Source organism: Nematostella vectensis, chromosome 4 (genome assembly GCF_932526225.1).
Source record: "Nematostella vectensis chromosome 4, jaNemVect1.1, whole genome shotgun sequence".
Classification (NCBI taxonomy): domain Eukaryota; kingdom Metazoa; phylum Cnidaria; class Anthozoa; order Actiniaria; family Edwardsiidae; genus Nematostella; species Nematostella vectensis.
The window spans coordinates 2,333,942-2,349,829 of NC_064037.1; the positions used below are offsets into that span (position 1 = coordinate 2,333,942).

General features: G+C 41.9%; 2 protein-coding genes across 2 annotated transcripts; both read right to left on the reverse strand.

The window, feature by feature from the left end:
- Positions 1 to 822: 822 nt before the first annotated feature.
- On the reverse strand, positions 823 to 6,109 carry LOC5511568 (serine/arginine-rich splicing factor 6). The gene is made up of 8 exons (XM_032380956.2): positions 5,843 to 6,109; positions 5,552 to 5,622; positions 5,218 to 5,286; positions 4,708 to 4,777; positions 3,793 to 3,866; positions 3,037 to 3,130; positions 2,658 to 2,701; positions 823 to 1,567 (listed from the first exon to the last, which is right to left on the reverse strand). The coding sequence occupies exons 1-8, from the start codon at positions 5,963 to 5,965 to the stop codon at positions 1,237 to 1,239; spliced, it is 876 nt and encodes a 291-aa protein (XP_032236847.1). The 5' UTR covers positions 5,966 to 6,109; the 3' UTR covers positions 823 to 1,236.
- Positions 6,018 to 13,384, reverse strand: LOC116617852 (putative nuclease HARBI1). The gene is given in 3 exon segments (XM_048726513.1): positions 6,018 to 7,931; positions 12,315 to 12,766; positions 13,274 to 13,384. Coding segments are annotated over 3 exon segments (738 nt in total). The 3' UTR covers positions 6,018 to 7,756.
- Positions 13,385 to 15,888: the final 2,504 nt, after the last annotated feature.

Consider the following 15,888-nt stretch of genomic DNA (forward strand, 5'->3'; position numbering starts at 1 on the left):
GGGTTTCTCTTGAGCATGTCCCGTATTCTAAGTATTTCCTGCTCGAAGATAATATTACTGTACCTGAATAGTTTTTCCCTCCCCTTTGTGAGATAGCGCGAAAACGACCAAAAATTTACTTGAACGAAATTAATAGATTTAGTTTCTTTTGTTCTGAAGGCCTTATTTTTTGTTTGCCTGTTTGGGTGAGGGTTACCATTTTTGGGCTTTGGGGGAGTGTCGAAATGTTTAAACCAGAAAAAAAAAATCAATCAAGCCCCCCCCCCCCCCCCCCCCCCGATAAATAATGACCCTTCCTTTAAATCCATAAAAGCTGCGAAGAATTGCACTCGCCTTGGCTTGAATCATCAAGAACGATACCCTTCTAAAGGGGGAGGAATAGACACTGTGGTGATTGTGTTCCCTTGTCGAATCCGAAAGTTTTCTACAAAGGCAAGCTCATTTGCTTTGCAAATAGGGTGAATAATCCCTTGATTGTACTAGATCCTCAGAAAATATTCTGCCTCTTTGGTCGATTGCTCACCCATCAGCTCTCTCAAACCAATTTTCAATAGACTTGTCACAAAAGACTAATATAGAAAGTAGACGATTCACGAGATAATTATCTAGAAAAACTACAACAATGAATTCGCCTTTGCTTGGAAACCTCATTAAGCGCCTTGGTATAAGTGAGAGAGGTGTTTAATAGGCCGACTGACAAACTCGTGAATAACCAGTTTAACATAGACAATAACACCGCCAAGTAAAGTAGCCCGGCAATTGGTCTAATCTGGGAATTATTATTATTTTTTTTTTTGCCTCAATACATAAATTTCCACAACAAACTAAAAACACATTTAATAAACAGAATTGGATACACTCAGATACATCGAGCAAACAAAATATTCAACAACAAAAAACGAAGGACGCTTTGGTTATGCCTATGTAGAGAAATCCAAAACGATATGCTTGTACACTCTTGTCATCCACCTTGAGGAAGTGGAAGCCAAGTTGAAGCACTTCTTAACGTATAATACAAATTGTCAAGAAAAAAATATCCTTGCTCCCAGCAGGCTTTTAAATCCGTAAATCCGACCTGCGCGACAACTCGCGCTGTGTAAGAATATGCCTATATCCTTGGGGTTTAACTTTGCATATGGTACCCATGTGAAGTTCACAATCAAACAAGGTAGAAAGCACCGTTTCTGTTTGCAAGGGAGTACATATCTAACAAATTCAAACAACCCCATTAGCAAGCTAGTCCTGCCCGTGGTCGGCGTCCTCCTGACCCTCCCCTCCCTCGGAATTTTGTTCGCCGTTCTGTTGTTGTTCATCGTCCATCCCCTCGTCCCTGGCTTCGGGCGTGCGGGATTTTGAGCGCGATTTGGATCTCTGGCGGGACCTGGATCTAGATCGGCTACGGGACTTCGAGCGTGAGCTTCGCGGGCTTCGGGATCTTGAACGGGACCGCCTCGGACTACGGGATCGATTGCGGGATCTTGAGCGAGACGGAGATCGACGAGGAGAACGGGACCGACTGCGGGATCGGGATCGTCTGCGGGACCGGCTACGTGAACGCGAGCGGGATCTACAAAAGTATTGGGTAAGAGTTAAGGAGATTCCATACAGTTTCTCAAATCTCCAACCATCCTGTCAATTACAGTATTTTCCTATCTTCTGCTACAGGGATCGGATCATCAAACTATTTGGCCATGCCATGTAGCTAGGGATGGACTTTATAAAAATGTAACATGTGTTTATATTGTTGTTTCTATGGCAACAGAACGGTGAACCCGTTAAATTCACTATTCGCGAAATGCTGTTCGCTACAGGGGAATTTTTAATATATAAGCTATCGGATATTGTACATCAGACCTTGGTCAACACTTATAGTAAGTTGTATTAAAATCTATAAGAGGAATTCCGAGAAATGGGCGTATTTTTATTTTCAGTCACTCTGTTATTTACCTACTTTGAAATTCGCCCCTGAAAAAAATCCATATGCGGGCAAATATTTTTTTTTTCGTTGTTATTTAGCTACTTCTTATTTCTAAAAACATAAAAATAAGAGCAATCGGTTTTGTTGATCGCAGGTTTTAGGGGCCATTCCTGGGACTATATGATACTTTCAAAATGAAGAAAATGAAATTTTTTGCTTTTTTGGTCACCAAATAAAATTTCGCCGATTAATTTCATCGTTGTTTTCGTAAAATAAAATTAATATATTGAGAAACATTCGGGTTAACTTTGAGCTCCGTTAAAGATTAGATTTTTCGAAAAGAGAACGACGAGAACGACGAAAAAGTAAAATGTTTTAATGAAACTAAATCCTCTCTGGAAAAAAGTGCTAAAAAGTTGCTTTTTGTTGCTGTTATTTTGCCGCTCAAAGCCTGAGCACGCGCTAGTTTAACACCCAAAAAGTCACGTGATCTATTTGCGCAGGTCCCCTTTTGCTAGCAAAAACGTGACTTGTACTATGCAATCAATTGACTTAGGGAAAAGGTGTCTTACAGTATAAAACCACATGCTTGGCACTCAAAAAGTCACTTGACTTCTTAGTGCAAGTAGCCTATTAGGCTAAGGATGTCGAATGTCTAGATGAACCGTCAAAAAAACATTTTTTTGTAAAAAAAAAAAAACACTTTGCCAACCATTACCAGATGGTTGATGATAAATACCTTGATCTGGACCTGGGACTCCGTGATCTGGACCTGGGACTTTCCTTCAAAACACAAACAAAAATAGTATCAGCCGACAATGTCTGAAATCGAAGCTTTCATGAAGAGATACAAAGACGTTATCAGCCAATTATATCTTAAGTCAGAGATCACATTGAAAGATACAAAGATATGATCAACCAATAATATCTAATATCAGAGCCTACATTGGAAGAAAAAAAAACAATATTAAAAGTGATATTTCCAGCACTGGCATTTAATGTTTTACCTGATGGGTACCCCCTTTGCAAGGCCCCCCAAATAGGGTATCTTACTTCATATTGAAACAAGACTGTAAAGTTTGTAAAGATTTAAGTGAAAAACAAGTGTTGGTACTCACATCAATCAAACGGATTCTCTTTCCATTCAACTCTTCACCATCAAGCTTTTTCAGAGCTCTTTTCAAGTCTCTCTTGCAAGAAAACTCAATGACCCTATCAGGATACATCAATGCAAAACTATTAGCAAGGAAGATGTTGCCTGTTTTTGTCAGCAATCCCTGTTTGCATAGACTTTAAGTGGTGAATGAGTTAGTGACAAAGCACTGAAGCACCCACAAGTCAACAATGATATTAAAGAATACTTCTAAAGAGAGTGATAGCTCACAGGTACAGGCTTCATCTCTCAAGACAACAAGGATGCTACAGTAATCGAATTCGGCTAATTAGGGATTTGAAAATGTAGTTCTCTACCGAGACTGTGAATCCTTCTTCTTCTTCTTGGTTAAGGATGTAAAAAAGATGGAAGCTCCATCTCTCATCAGGCTACATTAGCTTGTATCAGGAGACATAAAATAACCATCCATCTTCAAGACAGTGCTCGCACACAAACTCATGACAATAAACGACCTGAAGCAGGCATACTTTAGATAAAGTTCCTTACATGTTTGGTTCAAAACAACAAAGTAGATTGTTTCATCTTCATGTGCATGGATTTCCATTTGTAACGGCACCAAAGTGAAGCGTATTTAATCATGTCTTCAAGTGTCAAATTGTGCCATACGTAAATACTAAACAGATCATTCAATTAATTTATTATATTGAGTGCTAATAAAAGCATTCATTATTATTATTTATTAAAAATAGTAGCCCCTTACCCTTCTCCTTGTCTTTGCTTGTGGGCGTCGCCATATGTTACATCACCAACTTGACGGCAGAAGTCTTTCAGGTCCTGAGGACGTTAGAGGATAATAAGTGTGGATGGTGAATAAGGCATTCTCTCCTGGTATTACTGTAAAATTGATGCAACATGTTTTGTGCCGAAAATATGTTGGTTAAACCAAGATAATGCTTGTAAGAGCCGTTTATGGTGTTATTTATTTGAGTGCGCAAAAAAATACAGGAATCTACAACAGTTTGACTGCATCAGAGTGCATATCGCATCATCATGTGGCCGTACATCAATGATGGGCATCAGAGCATCATTATCACACACCACGGCCCATCTATAGTGCAGAAGCATCAAGACATCTAGAATGCATCTATGCACTGAAATATTGGAGGGCAAAGTATGAATACACTGCACATGGAAAATTACATTCTATTTAATAAAGCACAGATATGGATCTCTGAGGCAAATAAAAAAGATACAGCTTTCGAAATGAGTTTTGTGTTTGAATAATAAAAAATGTGACATAAATGCAATATCCATTTACTCAGACTGCTTTCAGACTTTTTTTCTTACTTCCTGTTTTTACAGCAACAACTCGACCTTAATCTCTAGTGTACATTAGGGATACTATAGTCTGCTTTAAAAGCAACAATGGCACATAATGGCAACTCTCATGGCACAAGCTTGGTGACTCTGATGGTACGTAGAGTATTACACATCTAGGCTGTAACAGAGACCGATGATACGATGCTTGCAATAGTTTTACATAGTCATATTGTTTTAGCCACAATGAAGTATTATAGCTATTATACAGGCATACATTCTATCCCTTTGAGATAATTCTATACGTTGGAAGGTAAATCAAATTTATTAAAAGTGCTTATTAAAGCAATACACCCACCTGCCATGACACTCTACTTGAGAGGTTCTCGATAGTCATTCGCCACGGGGTGCGCACAGGCGGCCCATACCTAGCGGCAGAACATATATGAGTCTTACAGTGCAGAATGCAATAAGCAAAATCAGAGTTATGGGAATAACCTTTGTACCACTTTACCAAAATCCAACAAAAACCATTCACTCCTTATTCAAACCTCAGTATTTTTCAATCTTTTTTGTTACTCCACAAACTCTGATTGGAATTATTCATGTTCTTTTTGGAGGTTCTTTTTAGACAATGTTGGTCAAAGTTTGAAATGGTGAGATGTATGCATCAGCGGTTGTTGTTTTTTTATCAGGGAAATAATTTGGAGACACTGTGGGTGGATGTGTATCAGAACGACACAATTTTAAGGCTTACTTAAAAAAATGAATGGATGCAATTCAAAAATTAATTACTGTTTCCAATACAGCTCCCTAAAGTACTTTTAATGTGATATCTGTGTGAGGCCTGAATATTTGAGGTACTCACTTATCTCTGCCACGGGACGGGCGGGAGCTAGAACTACGAGCTCCTCCCCTTGAATGTTCCACCAAGATTCTAAAGTGACAAGTAACAACATATTACTCACAGGGTTCATAAGCAATAAGTATCTTACCAACTATCAAACCAATCTTTCTCGGTCAAATGTGCATGATAGTCAAGAAATTTGTTACTCTATCATGCTCCATCGAATTTAATTAAGTAGGTAAAAGAAAAAAAAATAATTAGCTTCTTTTATTAACATCTGAATTTATGCAAGCTTCTTTTTTACAACTAAATTTATGCAAATACAGAACTGTTGTAACCCTGGGAGCAGACTGACCTTTCTCCGAGCATTTCTTTTCCATTGCACTCATACACCGCATCGTCAGCATCACGATCGTCCTCAAATTCCTGTTAAATTTAGAAATCTTAATTTGTTTATGTGCGTTTACTTACAAGTTATTCAGATAATTACGCAAGGTCAAATCTGACAAAAGCATGAAGCAAGCAGAATGACAACACGCAATCGGGATATTTTAATCTAAAACACAATTCCAAGGTACAGATGAATGCCATTGCTAAACATAAACAAACCAACGACCAGCTACAATCTCTTTTTGTCTTTCCTTACCACAAACCCGTAGTTGTTTTTCAAATTGATGTCCCTAAGTCGTCCATACGAGCGAAAGAATCGTCGAACGTCATCCTCTGTAGTGCCATAAGGCAGGCGTCCAAGGTAAACTCTACAGTTCATCCTAGTTCACTAGAAACGTTAACAATCTTCAAGCTTGGTTCTTAATAGTGAGTTTGCTATTTACGTGGGTTTTCGGACCAAAGCCTTCAGAAGAATCGACACCACGCGCTAATATGGCGTCTTCGAATTTGAATTGCACCCTTGCCGCTTTGCACACGTGACTAAGATGTCCAATCACAAGCGTGATTTGAGCCGTCCCCTAGTTCCCAGGTTCCCAGTACCCCTACTGACAAAAATGGCCCTCCCCAGCTCGAGGGACGGACTAAAAGTGATGGGGAATACCGAGCTTTTATTATTTAGGGATAAAGGATGAATGTAATTCTGAGACTCAGCTATAGTTATATCCTATCTATATAGTTATATCCTATCTATATTTTTATTTCTTTCTCCTTAAGCCCTCTTGAACTTCTCTTTTTATCATATTCACCTCATTTTCTTCAGCTGTTATTTTACCCTTCTCCATTGCCTTGTTTTTATTCCTTTTACTTTTAATTATTGCAACAATTGTGCATGCACTCTGATGATGTTTAAGTCAACATTGAATACATATAGAATATGAATTGCACTTTACCTTATAAAGTAAGAAATTACATTAAGTTTCCTGTAATGACCCCACTCTTGGTTATTATTTCCCACCCTTTATGGTGTGTGCACTGTTTTCTTGTACACATCAATAGATATCAGTATTAGTGTTTTTCCAATATATTTATTTTCAGGGGGAATGGATGCTACCTCAGGGATGACTCTAAGCAGCATATTTGCTGACCTTTTTGTGGTGAATATAATATTGAACTATTCATTTCTGCTTTGCAAGTCATATCAAGGTTTTTAAGCTATCTCTTATTTACTTTACAGGGCACTGATAGCTTGGGCAACAACAATAAGCCATCAGTCATTGTTGTTGAGGTATGTCACTCTCTCACACTGCATCTATCCTGTCATTCCTGGTGGGTGTTACTATAGATTAGTAAGTGGGTACAATGTCTGAAACTGTTTCTTTTCCTTTTTACCATGTTAAGAGCACTGTTTTTATATTTTGTTGAAAGGTTGTAAATTTAATGCATAATATGTAAACACAGGAGCCTTCAGAAAGCAAAGAAATAAAGAAGCGAAGTCTCAGTGATGTCCAGACAGAGGTAAACTTACTATGCATTCATAAACAGCAAGCAACTCAATTTTTGATCAAAGATTAGTTCAAACCCTAAGTATGGACATTCTGAACTGCGCAAATGTTTCATCTTCTGTACTTCATTCATTGTTATTTTTCTTTTCAACAAATTCATCCTGCCAACCCATATGTCTCAAGATATACAATACTAATCCTAATGCTTAAGACCATTCCCTTGAATTGTAAATCTATACATAACTTTAATTTCAGAGGAATGACCTTTAACCTCCACTGCATTTATTGCTATGTTTGCAGTACTTTGAGCTGGGTATAGAATACATGCGGCTGAAAATAAGATAAGTGCAACTGGAAATAGATGCGCTGTCACCACCAAAAGAAGGTGAGGAAAATTCAGCCTGTGCTTGCATGTGCCTACAACCAGTCATAAATAAGTACTCTTATCATCCTCTCATCCATCACAATATCCTGTTGTTTTTTATTTTAGTTCACCTTGTATAAATGAAATCTCAATATTTTTTTCTATTTTTTTTTTTAGAATGATGCATCTGATGAAGTCCAACCAAGAGATATTATAATGAATTTATAATGGATATTAAAAACTTCGCCTTGAATTAAAAAGAAAGAGGGGAATTATCCAAAAACATCTCGGATTAGGCTTTCCCTCACAGCAGTGCCTGCTTCATTTGATTGGGGTGCCTCAATAACATTATCAGCTTGGTGGGTTTGTTGTCAAATCCATCCGGCAGGGGTGTTCTGTCGATGATGCACATGTTGTGCAAAACAGCTCTCGCTAAGATGATGTCACAGCAGCGTTCTGGTGTGTATTGTAGAGCCCCACTGTGACAAGTTGCGTGACAGAGCACGTGCTCAGAACGTGACCCAGGACCCATATAGATTGTGCAAGACTCATGGCTCGTTTCACCGTTGAATAAACGTCTACAAAACTTCTTATTATCCTCTTCTTACATGGTGGCCGCGGTTAACTATGGCCTCAGGATATGTCTTACCGCCGCCGGCGCCGCTGGAGATACACAATACCAATGCTGCTGACAAATGGAAGCGATTTGTGCTCGCTTGGAAAAACTACTCGTTGGCGACTGGGTTGAACGAGAAAGCTGAAGCCGTACAAGTAGCTACGTTGCTAACAGTTATCGGTGAAGAGGCGAGAGAAGTCTACTCGACTTTTACCCTGACCGAAGGAGAGACAGACAAGATAGAGCCTGTCATAAAGAAATTCGCCGAGTACTGTCAACCAAGAAAGAACGTGCCGTTCGAAAGATTCCGTTTCAACCAGCGAATGCAAGAGCCTGGAGAGTCCTACGAGCACTATAGAACAGCGCTGAGAAAATTGGCCGAGTCCTGCGAGTTTGATACGATTACGCCAGACGAAATACTTCGAGATCGGTTGTTATTTGGAATACATGACACGAAGGTCAGAGAAAGGTTGTTACGCGAGTCCAAATTAACACTAGCGAAAACAGATGAAATTTGCCGAGCGGCTGAGAGTATGCTTGCTCAGATGAAAATAGTCAAAGATACATCTGAGACAGACGTCAATGCCGTGAGTAAATTCGAGTCGAAGAAACCCAACATCAAAAATTATCGGCGAAAGCAACGAGGTCAAGGCAAACAATGTGACAACTGTGGATACCAACATATGGCAAATCAGGAATCGTGTCCCGCACGAGGAAAGGACTGCCGGAAGTGCGGAGCGAAAAATCACTTTGCCAATAGATGCAAACAGGAAGTCAAGGCTACCGAAGTCGAAGAAACAGATATGTATCCTGAGGAGACATATCAAACGGAGGAAGTATTGGCCGTCTGGTTGGATGATTCGCAGCTGGTCACATTTCAATCAGAGTCTGGAAGTTTCATCCGTTTCCAACCTGATACTGGTGCACAATGCAATGTGTTGCCAGTGCACATATACAAGCAGGCGTGTAACGACCACAAGCTAGTAAAAGTGAAACCCGTGCAAACGTCCTTAGTGGCGTATGGGGGATCAAAGATCAAAGTCGTCGGGCATGTCACCATTAGAGTGTGGAGAAACCATGTATCGTGCCAGCTGGATTGTCGCCTTGTTGACAGCCATGAAATCCGCCCGATTCTGGGGCGTAAGGCATGCCTTGGCATGAACATTATACAGTACAATGACAACGACCAGTTTCACAAACCGCAGACAGATGGAGCGACAGTGTTCACCGTTGACCCCAAACCAGGAGCTGCACTAACAAGAGAAGAAATATTGGCTAAGTTCCCAGCAGTGTTCAGTGACGGGGTTGGCAAACTTGATGGAGAATACACCATCAGACTAGACACAAACGCTCAACCAGTACAACACGCACCACGTAGAGTTGCAGTAGCCCTAAGACCCCAGCTCAAGAAAACCTTGAATGATCTAGTGGACAAAGAGATAATAGCACCGGTGACCACACCCACCTCGTGGATCAGCTCTATGGTAGTAGTTCCCAAGAAAGATGGAAAACTGCGAATATGCCTAGACCCAAAGGATCTCAACAAAGCCATCCAGAGGGAAAACTATCCCCTACCAACCATAGAAGAGGTTGCAACACGATTACACGGTGCCAAGGTGTTCACGTTGTTGGATGTCCGCAACGGTTTCTGGCACGTCCAGCTAGAGGAAGAGTCGACCTATCTAACAACTTTCCATACACCGTTTGGCCGATACCGATGGAAGAGAATGCCTTTCGGGATCTCCTCAGCACCAGAAGTGTTTCAAAGAAAGATGCATGAATTTGCCGAAGGTCTGACTGGAACCGAAGTTGTTGCTGATGATTTCCTGGTAGTGGGCTATGGCGAGAGCTACGAGGAGGCAACGGCGGATCACGACAGGAACCTCCTGGCATTCCTAAACCGTTGTGATCAACGGGACATACACCTGAATCCCGACAAGATGAGACTTAGGAAATCAGAGTTACTCTTCATTGGCCACATAGCAACTGACAAGGGACTTAAAGTCGACCCTGCTAAAGTGCGAGCAATTGTGGACATGCCCTCACCGACCGACAAGCTTGGGGTACAGCGTCTGTTAGGCCTAGCCCAATACCTTGCAAAGTTCCTGCCCCAGCTGTCAGACATCACAAAGCCGCTGAGGGATCTCACACAGAGCGACGTGCAGTTCATCTGGGATGATGCGCAACAGTCTGCGTTTGAAAAGCTAAAGGATGCCGTTACAGTCACTCCAGTATTGCGGTACTACAACCTAGACGAGGAGATTACACTTCAGTGCGATGCGTCGCAGAGCGGATTGGGTGCCGCATTACTACAGAATGGCCAACCAGTAGCCTACGCATCACGTGCACTCACGCCCGCTGAGACGCGTTATGCACAGATTGAGAAGGAGCTGCTCGCGATTGTTTTTGCGTGTGACCGTTTCCATACGTACGTCTACGGCCGCGAAGTCGTCAACATCGAGACTGATCACAAGCCTTTGGAACCAATCTTCATCAAACCTCTGGCGACTGCTCCGAAACGCCTACAACGAATGTTGCTGAGTCTGCAGAGTTACAGTCTCAATGTGAAGTACAAGAAAGGCAAAGATCTTTACTTGGCTGACACCCTAAGCAGAGCTTACCTACCCGAAGTCAACGCCTGGGAGTGTACCAGGGAGCTGGAGGAGATTGACCATCGATCATGGATGCCAGTGAGAGAAGAGACTTGGCAGCAACTCAAAAATGCAGCAGTAGATGATGCGGTGCAACAAAACCTTCGAGAGGTTATAAAGAGAGGTTGGCCAGAGAGCAAAACAGACCTGCCGGAGTGCGTGCATCCTTACTTTGATATTCGAGACGAGCTAACTGTCCAAGAAGAACTCATCTTTAAAGGCCAACAGTTGGTGGTTCCTAGAGCCCTGAGGAAGGAGCTTATGGAAAAGACACACTCATCCCACATCGGTATAGAAGGCTGCATAAGACGAGCAAGAGACACGTTTTTCTGGCCGCGGATGACTGTCGAGTTGAAGGAGTACATCACAAAATGCGAAGTATGTTTGACTCATCGCAGTGGCCAACGAAAGGAGCCAATTCTCCAACATGAGTTTGTCGCTCGACCTTGGGGAAAGGTCTCAGCTGACCTCTGTGAGCTCGACAACCGAACACTGCTAGTGGTCAGCGACTACTTCAGCAACTACATAGAAGTGGCCCGGCTTAACACAGTGACGTCACGAGCAATAATAAAGGAGCTGAAGGCAATATTTGCCAGGTTTGGCATCCCAGACACCCTTATAACCGACAATGGACCGCAGTTCGCATCAGCGGAGTTTAGTGTATTTGCCAAGACCTGGATGTTCGAACACAAGACGTCATCCCCAAGATATGCCCAAGCAAATGGGAAAGCGGAAAATGCTGTACAGACAGTAAAGAGGCTGTTTAAAAAATGCAAGACATCCGGGGGGTCAGAATTCCAAGCACTTCTCGACTGGCGGAATACTCCGACTGCTGGAATCGGAACTAGCCCGGCCCAGCGCCTTTTCGGACGTCGATGCAAAACACTTCTCCCTGTGGCTGGTTCCCTACTACAGCCTAGCTACAACACTGAAGAGGACACCAGGAAGTTGATAGGTACCAAGCAACGCCAGAAGTTTTATTACGATAAGCACAGCAAGCCCCTGGAGCCCATTGCTGTCGGCGAAACTGTGCGCATGAAGCTACCAGGACAAGACACGTGGACGCCTGGTACGTGTTTAGGTCAAGCCGGACCTAGGAGCTACAACGTCGAGACTGAAGGTACCACCTACCGACGAAACCGCCGACAGTTGATCAGCACTGGAGAAACAAACAGCCAAGTACCTGATGTTCTGGAATCACCAGAACCCGATGATGCTCAGCAGCAACCCAGCCAGGTTGCCATGCCACCAGATTCTTCACAGGCTATAACAAGGCCTCGGCGGGAGGTGAAGCCTCCTGCATGGCTCAAAGACTATGTGCCAAAATAACATTGAAACTGTTAGGACACTGAACATTAGTAATAATCCATCGTATGATTTTAGTTGTAAAATTTCGATTTTTACCCTTTGATTATTATAATGTTGTTTTAACCAACCGTTAGCGTTACTGTTAAAAGAGGGAAGATGTGACAAGTTGCGTGACAGAGCACGTGCTCAGAACGTGACCCAGGACCCATATAGATTGTGCAAGACTCATGGCTCGTTTCACCGTTGAATAAACGTCTACAAAACTTCTTATTATCCTCTTCTTACACCCACCAGACTCATGGATGCACCGGAACCTGGCTTTCCACAGTCCAAATGCCCTCTCAATTGTGTTCCTTGTTTTTGTATGCGCATTCTGGTAGTTAAGTTGCGGGCGGCTTTGCACATCAGCTGGCCAAAAGGGAGTCATCAGATATGTCCTTAGGGCATATCCACGATTCCCTAACAGCCAGCCAGCCGCTCCATTGCTTTCTAGGTGCACCTGTAGCATGCTGGAGTTGTAAATGGCAGAGTCATGCACAGATCCCTGCCATTTTGCCACCATGTGTGTAAACATAAGGTCGGCTTTGCATACCGCCATTGCGTTGATGGAGTGAGACCCCTTGTGGCTGACATAAAGGTGCTCATCCTCATACGGTGCTCTGATGTTAATCAGTAAGCCATCAATGGCACCAATCACTTGCGGAAAGCCAGCTATTTTATAAAATTCAGCCATGGTTTTCTATGAACAAAAATAATATACATTACACAATGTTTACTGTTTATCTAACAATTGTTAATCCAATGAGGCAATTTTAGTACAGTAGTACTACAGGTAGCCCAGGCAATGGTTGCTTGTCGTAGCTCGGAATTCGGCTGTTCTGAGATCGGTCGAGTAAAGCGTTTTTTTTGTGTGTCAAATGTTGTCAATAAAATTGCCTTAGAACTTAGAACATGCCTTGTTGTTGTCAAATTCACGTGTAATAAACGATTTGGGGGGTTTCCTCAATAAGATAAGATATATCTTTCTTTAGTAGGGAGAGAGAAGTCATATATTCCGTTGAGAAAACCCCCCCAAATCGTTTATTACACTTGAATTTGACAACAACAAGGCATGTTCTAAGTTCTAAGGCAATTTTATTGACAACATTTCACACACACAAAACGCTTTACTCGACCGATCTCAGAACAGCTGAATTCCGAGCTACGACAAGCAACCATTGCCTGGGCTACCTGTGGTAATACATACATTAATCTCAGCATTTGATTGAGGGAATTTTATGAACTCATCTGCAAGCCCCACCAGGCATTTGGACACCTTTTGGGCACACCGGCTTTAACTAGCCTTTGATATTCCCATTGTGTCTCTGATTACCTTCAAGAAACTGCCACTTGCATAAGCGCAGTGCATGCAGTAAGGATCTATAAAAGATTGAAATATTAAATTCACTTGCAGTAGACATCTCAACCACTGAGGAAGACTGATGAGCACCCCTATTTTTTAGTCCTTCCCGTCCTTCCCCCCTACAAACACACACCCAAAATTTACTGAGCGCTGTCCCAAAATATGATTATTATGGTCTCACGTTACGGAGTGTGACTATTGTAATGAGCCGTCAGTTTCTCGATTATCAACAACAGTCCAGTTGTAGAACAATCTCTAGCTCATATTATGAGGAATGACTTTAGATGGCCCTGAAGAAGGTTAATGTCAAAAATAAATAATTTTGCTGATTATTTTCGTTTGTAATTTAAGGGTTGAACTACTCGTTTGCAGCAAGTCATCTTTTGTGTTTTGATTGCTAAAAGTACTAATACTTTAGTAAGCTTTAATATATAATTTATTTATTTGCCGAGTTTTTTACCTGTGTTTATGTGGAAAGCGGGTGGTTTTTATCCAAGTTTCTTCTAAGCTCCAGCTCAAAACGTCTTACTAACCACTCGATTCGTTCGCGTGATAAACGGTATCTCTCGATAACTTCTATGTCACGCATCATGACAGTTTTGCTCGATTTTGATAGCGTCTAGGCTCTCTTTGCGCCCCTTTGCGGAAGAAAAGCCACAAAATCAGCCATCGTGGACAAGTTTACGGGCTTCCCGGTAAGTTAACAGGAGCCCCCAAATGTTACCGGGATTTTTTCCGGGCCCGAAAATAGCGGGCGTTTTGAAAAACACCCGTAAAGTTCATCGGGGGCTTACCGGGTGACTTTCCGGGTTTATCGGGACTTTTGAGAAACGACCCCCAGGCGCCAGTTTCTCGAAACACCCGGGCCCGAAAACTTTATTTTGCATTTTTGCTCAAAATTTCGCATGTTTTTCTTTTTGACAACCGCTTTCATGTTTTAGAACAATTTGAACTATTCTCTTGTTTAATATACCAAATGATTACGCTCTCTAGGGATATTTTCCAAGTTTTGCTGAAGCCAAAAAGCCCGAAAAGTCTCGGGTGACTGCGAGGTCCCGAAACTTCTTAGATTTGAACCATGCGACTTTCGCGCCCGAGAAGTTCGGGAAATATCAAAATCTATACATTTATAAAGAGAATCATCCTTCACGTGCATCTTTGTGGTAAAATACGATGTTTGACGATATTTCAACACATTTAGATACCATAAATTTTATAGGAATTAGCCAGCTTTATAAATTTAAGGAATAAAACGTTTTCGGGCCCGAGAATTCGGTTATTCCGAGGAACATGCCCCAGGGACGGACTAAAAGTGATGGGGAATTCGGGGAATAGCAGAGGGGGGAGGTTCGAGTCGTGCATATTGATGATTTTTCCCTTTCTGTATGTGCTTATCCCTTTTGGCTAAACTGCAGAATACCCGTCCACTTATTTGCATTTTCCTTGTATTTACTGCCTCGTTCTATAGAAATCGAGGTGTGAAGTCTCATTGTTAACTCTTTGTGGGCGGGTATTCTCAGTTAACTGCAGAATACCCGTCCACTTATTTGCATTTTCCTTGTATTTACTGCCTCGTTCTATAGAAATCGAGGTGTGAAGTCTCATTGTTAACTCTTTGTGGACGGGTATTCTGCAGTTAACTGCAGAATACCCGTCCACTTATTTGCATTTTCCTTGTATTTACTGCCTCGTTCTATAGAAATCGAGGTGTGAAGTCTCATTGTTAACTCTTTGTGGACGGGTATTGTGCAGGTGCTCCGTGCTTTTTTTTTTCTCTGGCTTGGGCTGCGTCAAGCGAGCAAGAATAAATCAATAATAATTCATGAATTTTTGACAGCATCATTTCGGTCCTGCATTTCTTTCGCCCCCGGTGCCCAAGCGCCACAGTTTGATCGAAATAGCATCCCCAAACCATGAAATATACAATATCGAATGAATCGCCCATTTCAAATAAAGTCTTCTCCCAAATAATGACCGAATACACGAATTTGAGGAACCGCAATTCTAAAATTAAACTGATGCACATTGTACTCTCTTGCAAATTTCTAAGGCCTGATTCATTCATCATAGACCTGATTCATCAAGACCTGATTCATTTGCCGTGCCGAATCTACTACAGACTGTCACTACAGATCTAATTGTTTGGCCGTGAGAAGGGGGTGGGGCACTGGGCCCCAATATTTTTTTTAATTATAAGGAAAATGAGTAGGGGCGTGGCTGTGCCCCTAATATTTTCTTAATGTTTCTTATTGTGCACCCCCCCCCTCCCCAAAAATATATATATATTTTGAGGCCTGCTACGGCCGTGTTGGATGGCATGGGCCCAAGATCGACTCGGCACGTCAGTAGTTCAGTACGGCAAAAGAACGACACCGATTCAAACATAACTTTTGATGAGCCGAATCAAGAGCCATTATTTTGTTTGATTTTGTGCAACAGAAACCCAAATACATTACAGA

Coding starts and splice junctions, on each gene's coding strand:
- LOC5511568 (XM_032380956.2), bottom strand. CDS start 5,965: ATGAACTGTAGAGTTTACCTTGGACGCCTGCCTTATGGCACTACAGAG. Junction 5,287..5,551: donor AAAGAAATGCTCGGAGAAAG/GTCAGTCTGCTC, acceptor TTGTCACTTTAG/AATCTTGGTGGAACATTCAA. Junction 3,867..4,707: donor CAAGTAGAGTGTCATGGCAG/GTGGGTGTATTG, acceptor TAACGTCCTCAG/GACCTGAAAGACTTCTGCCG.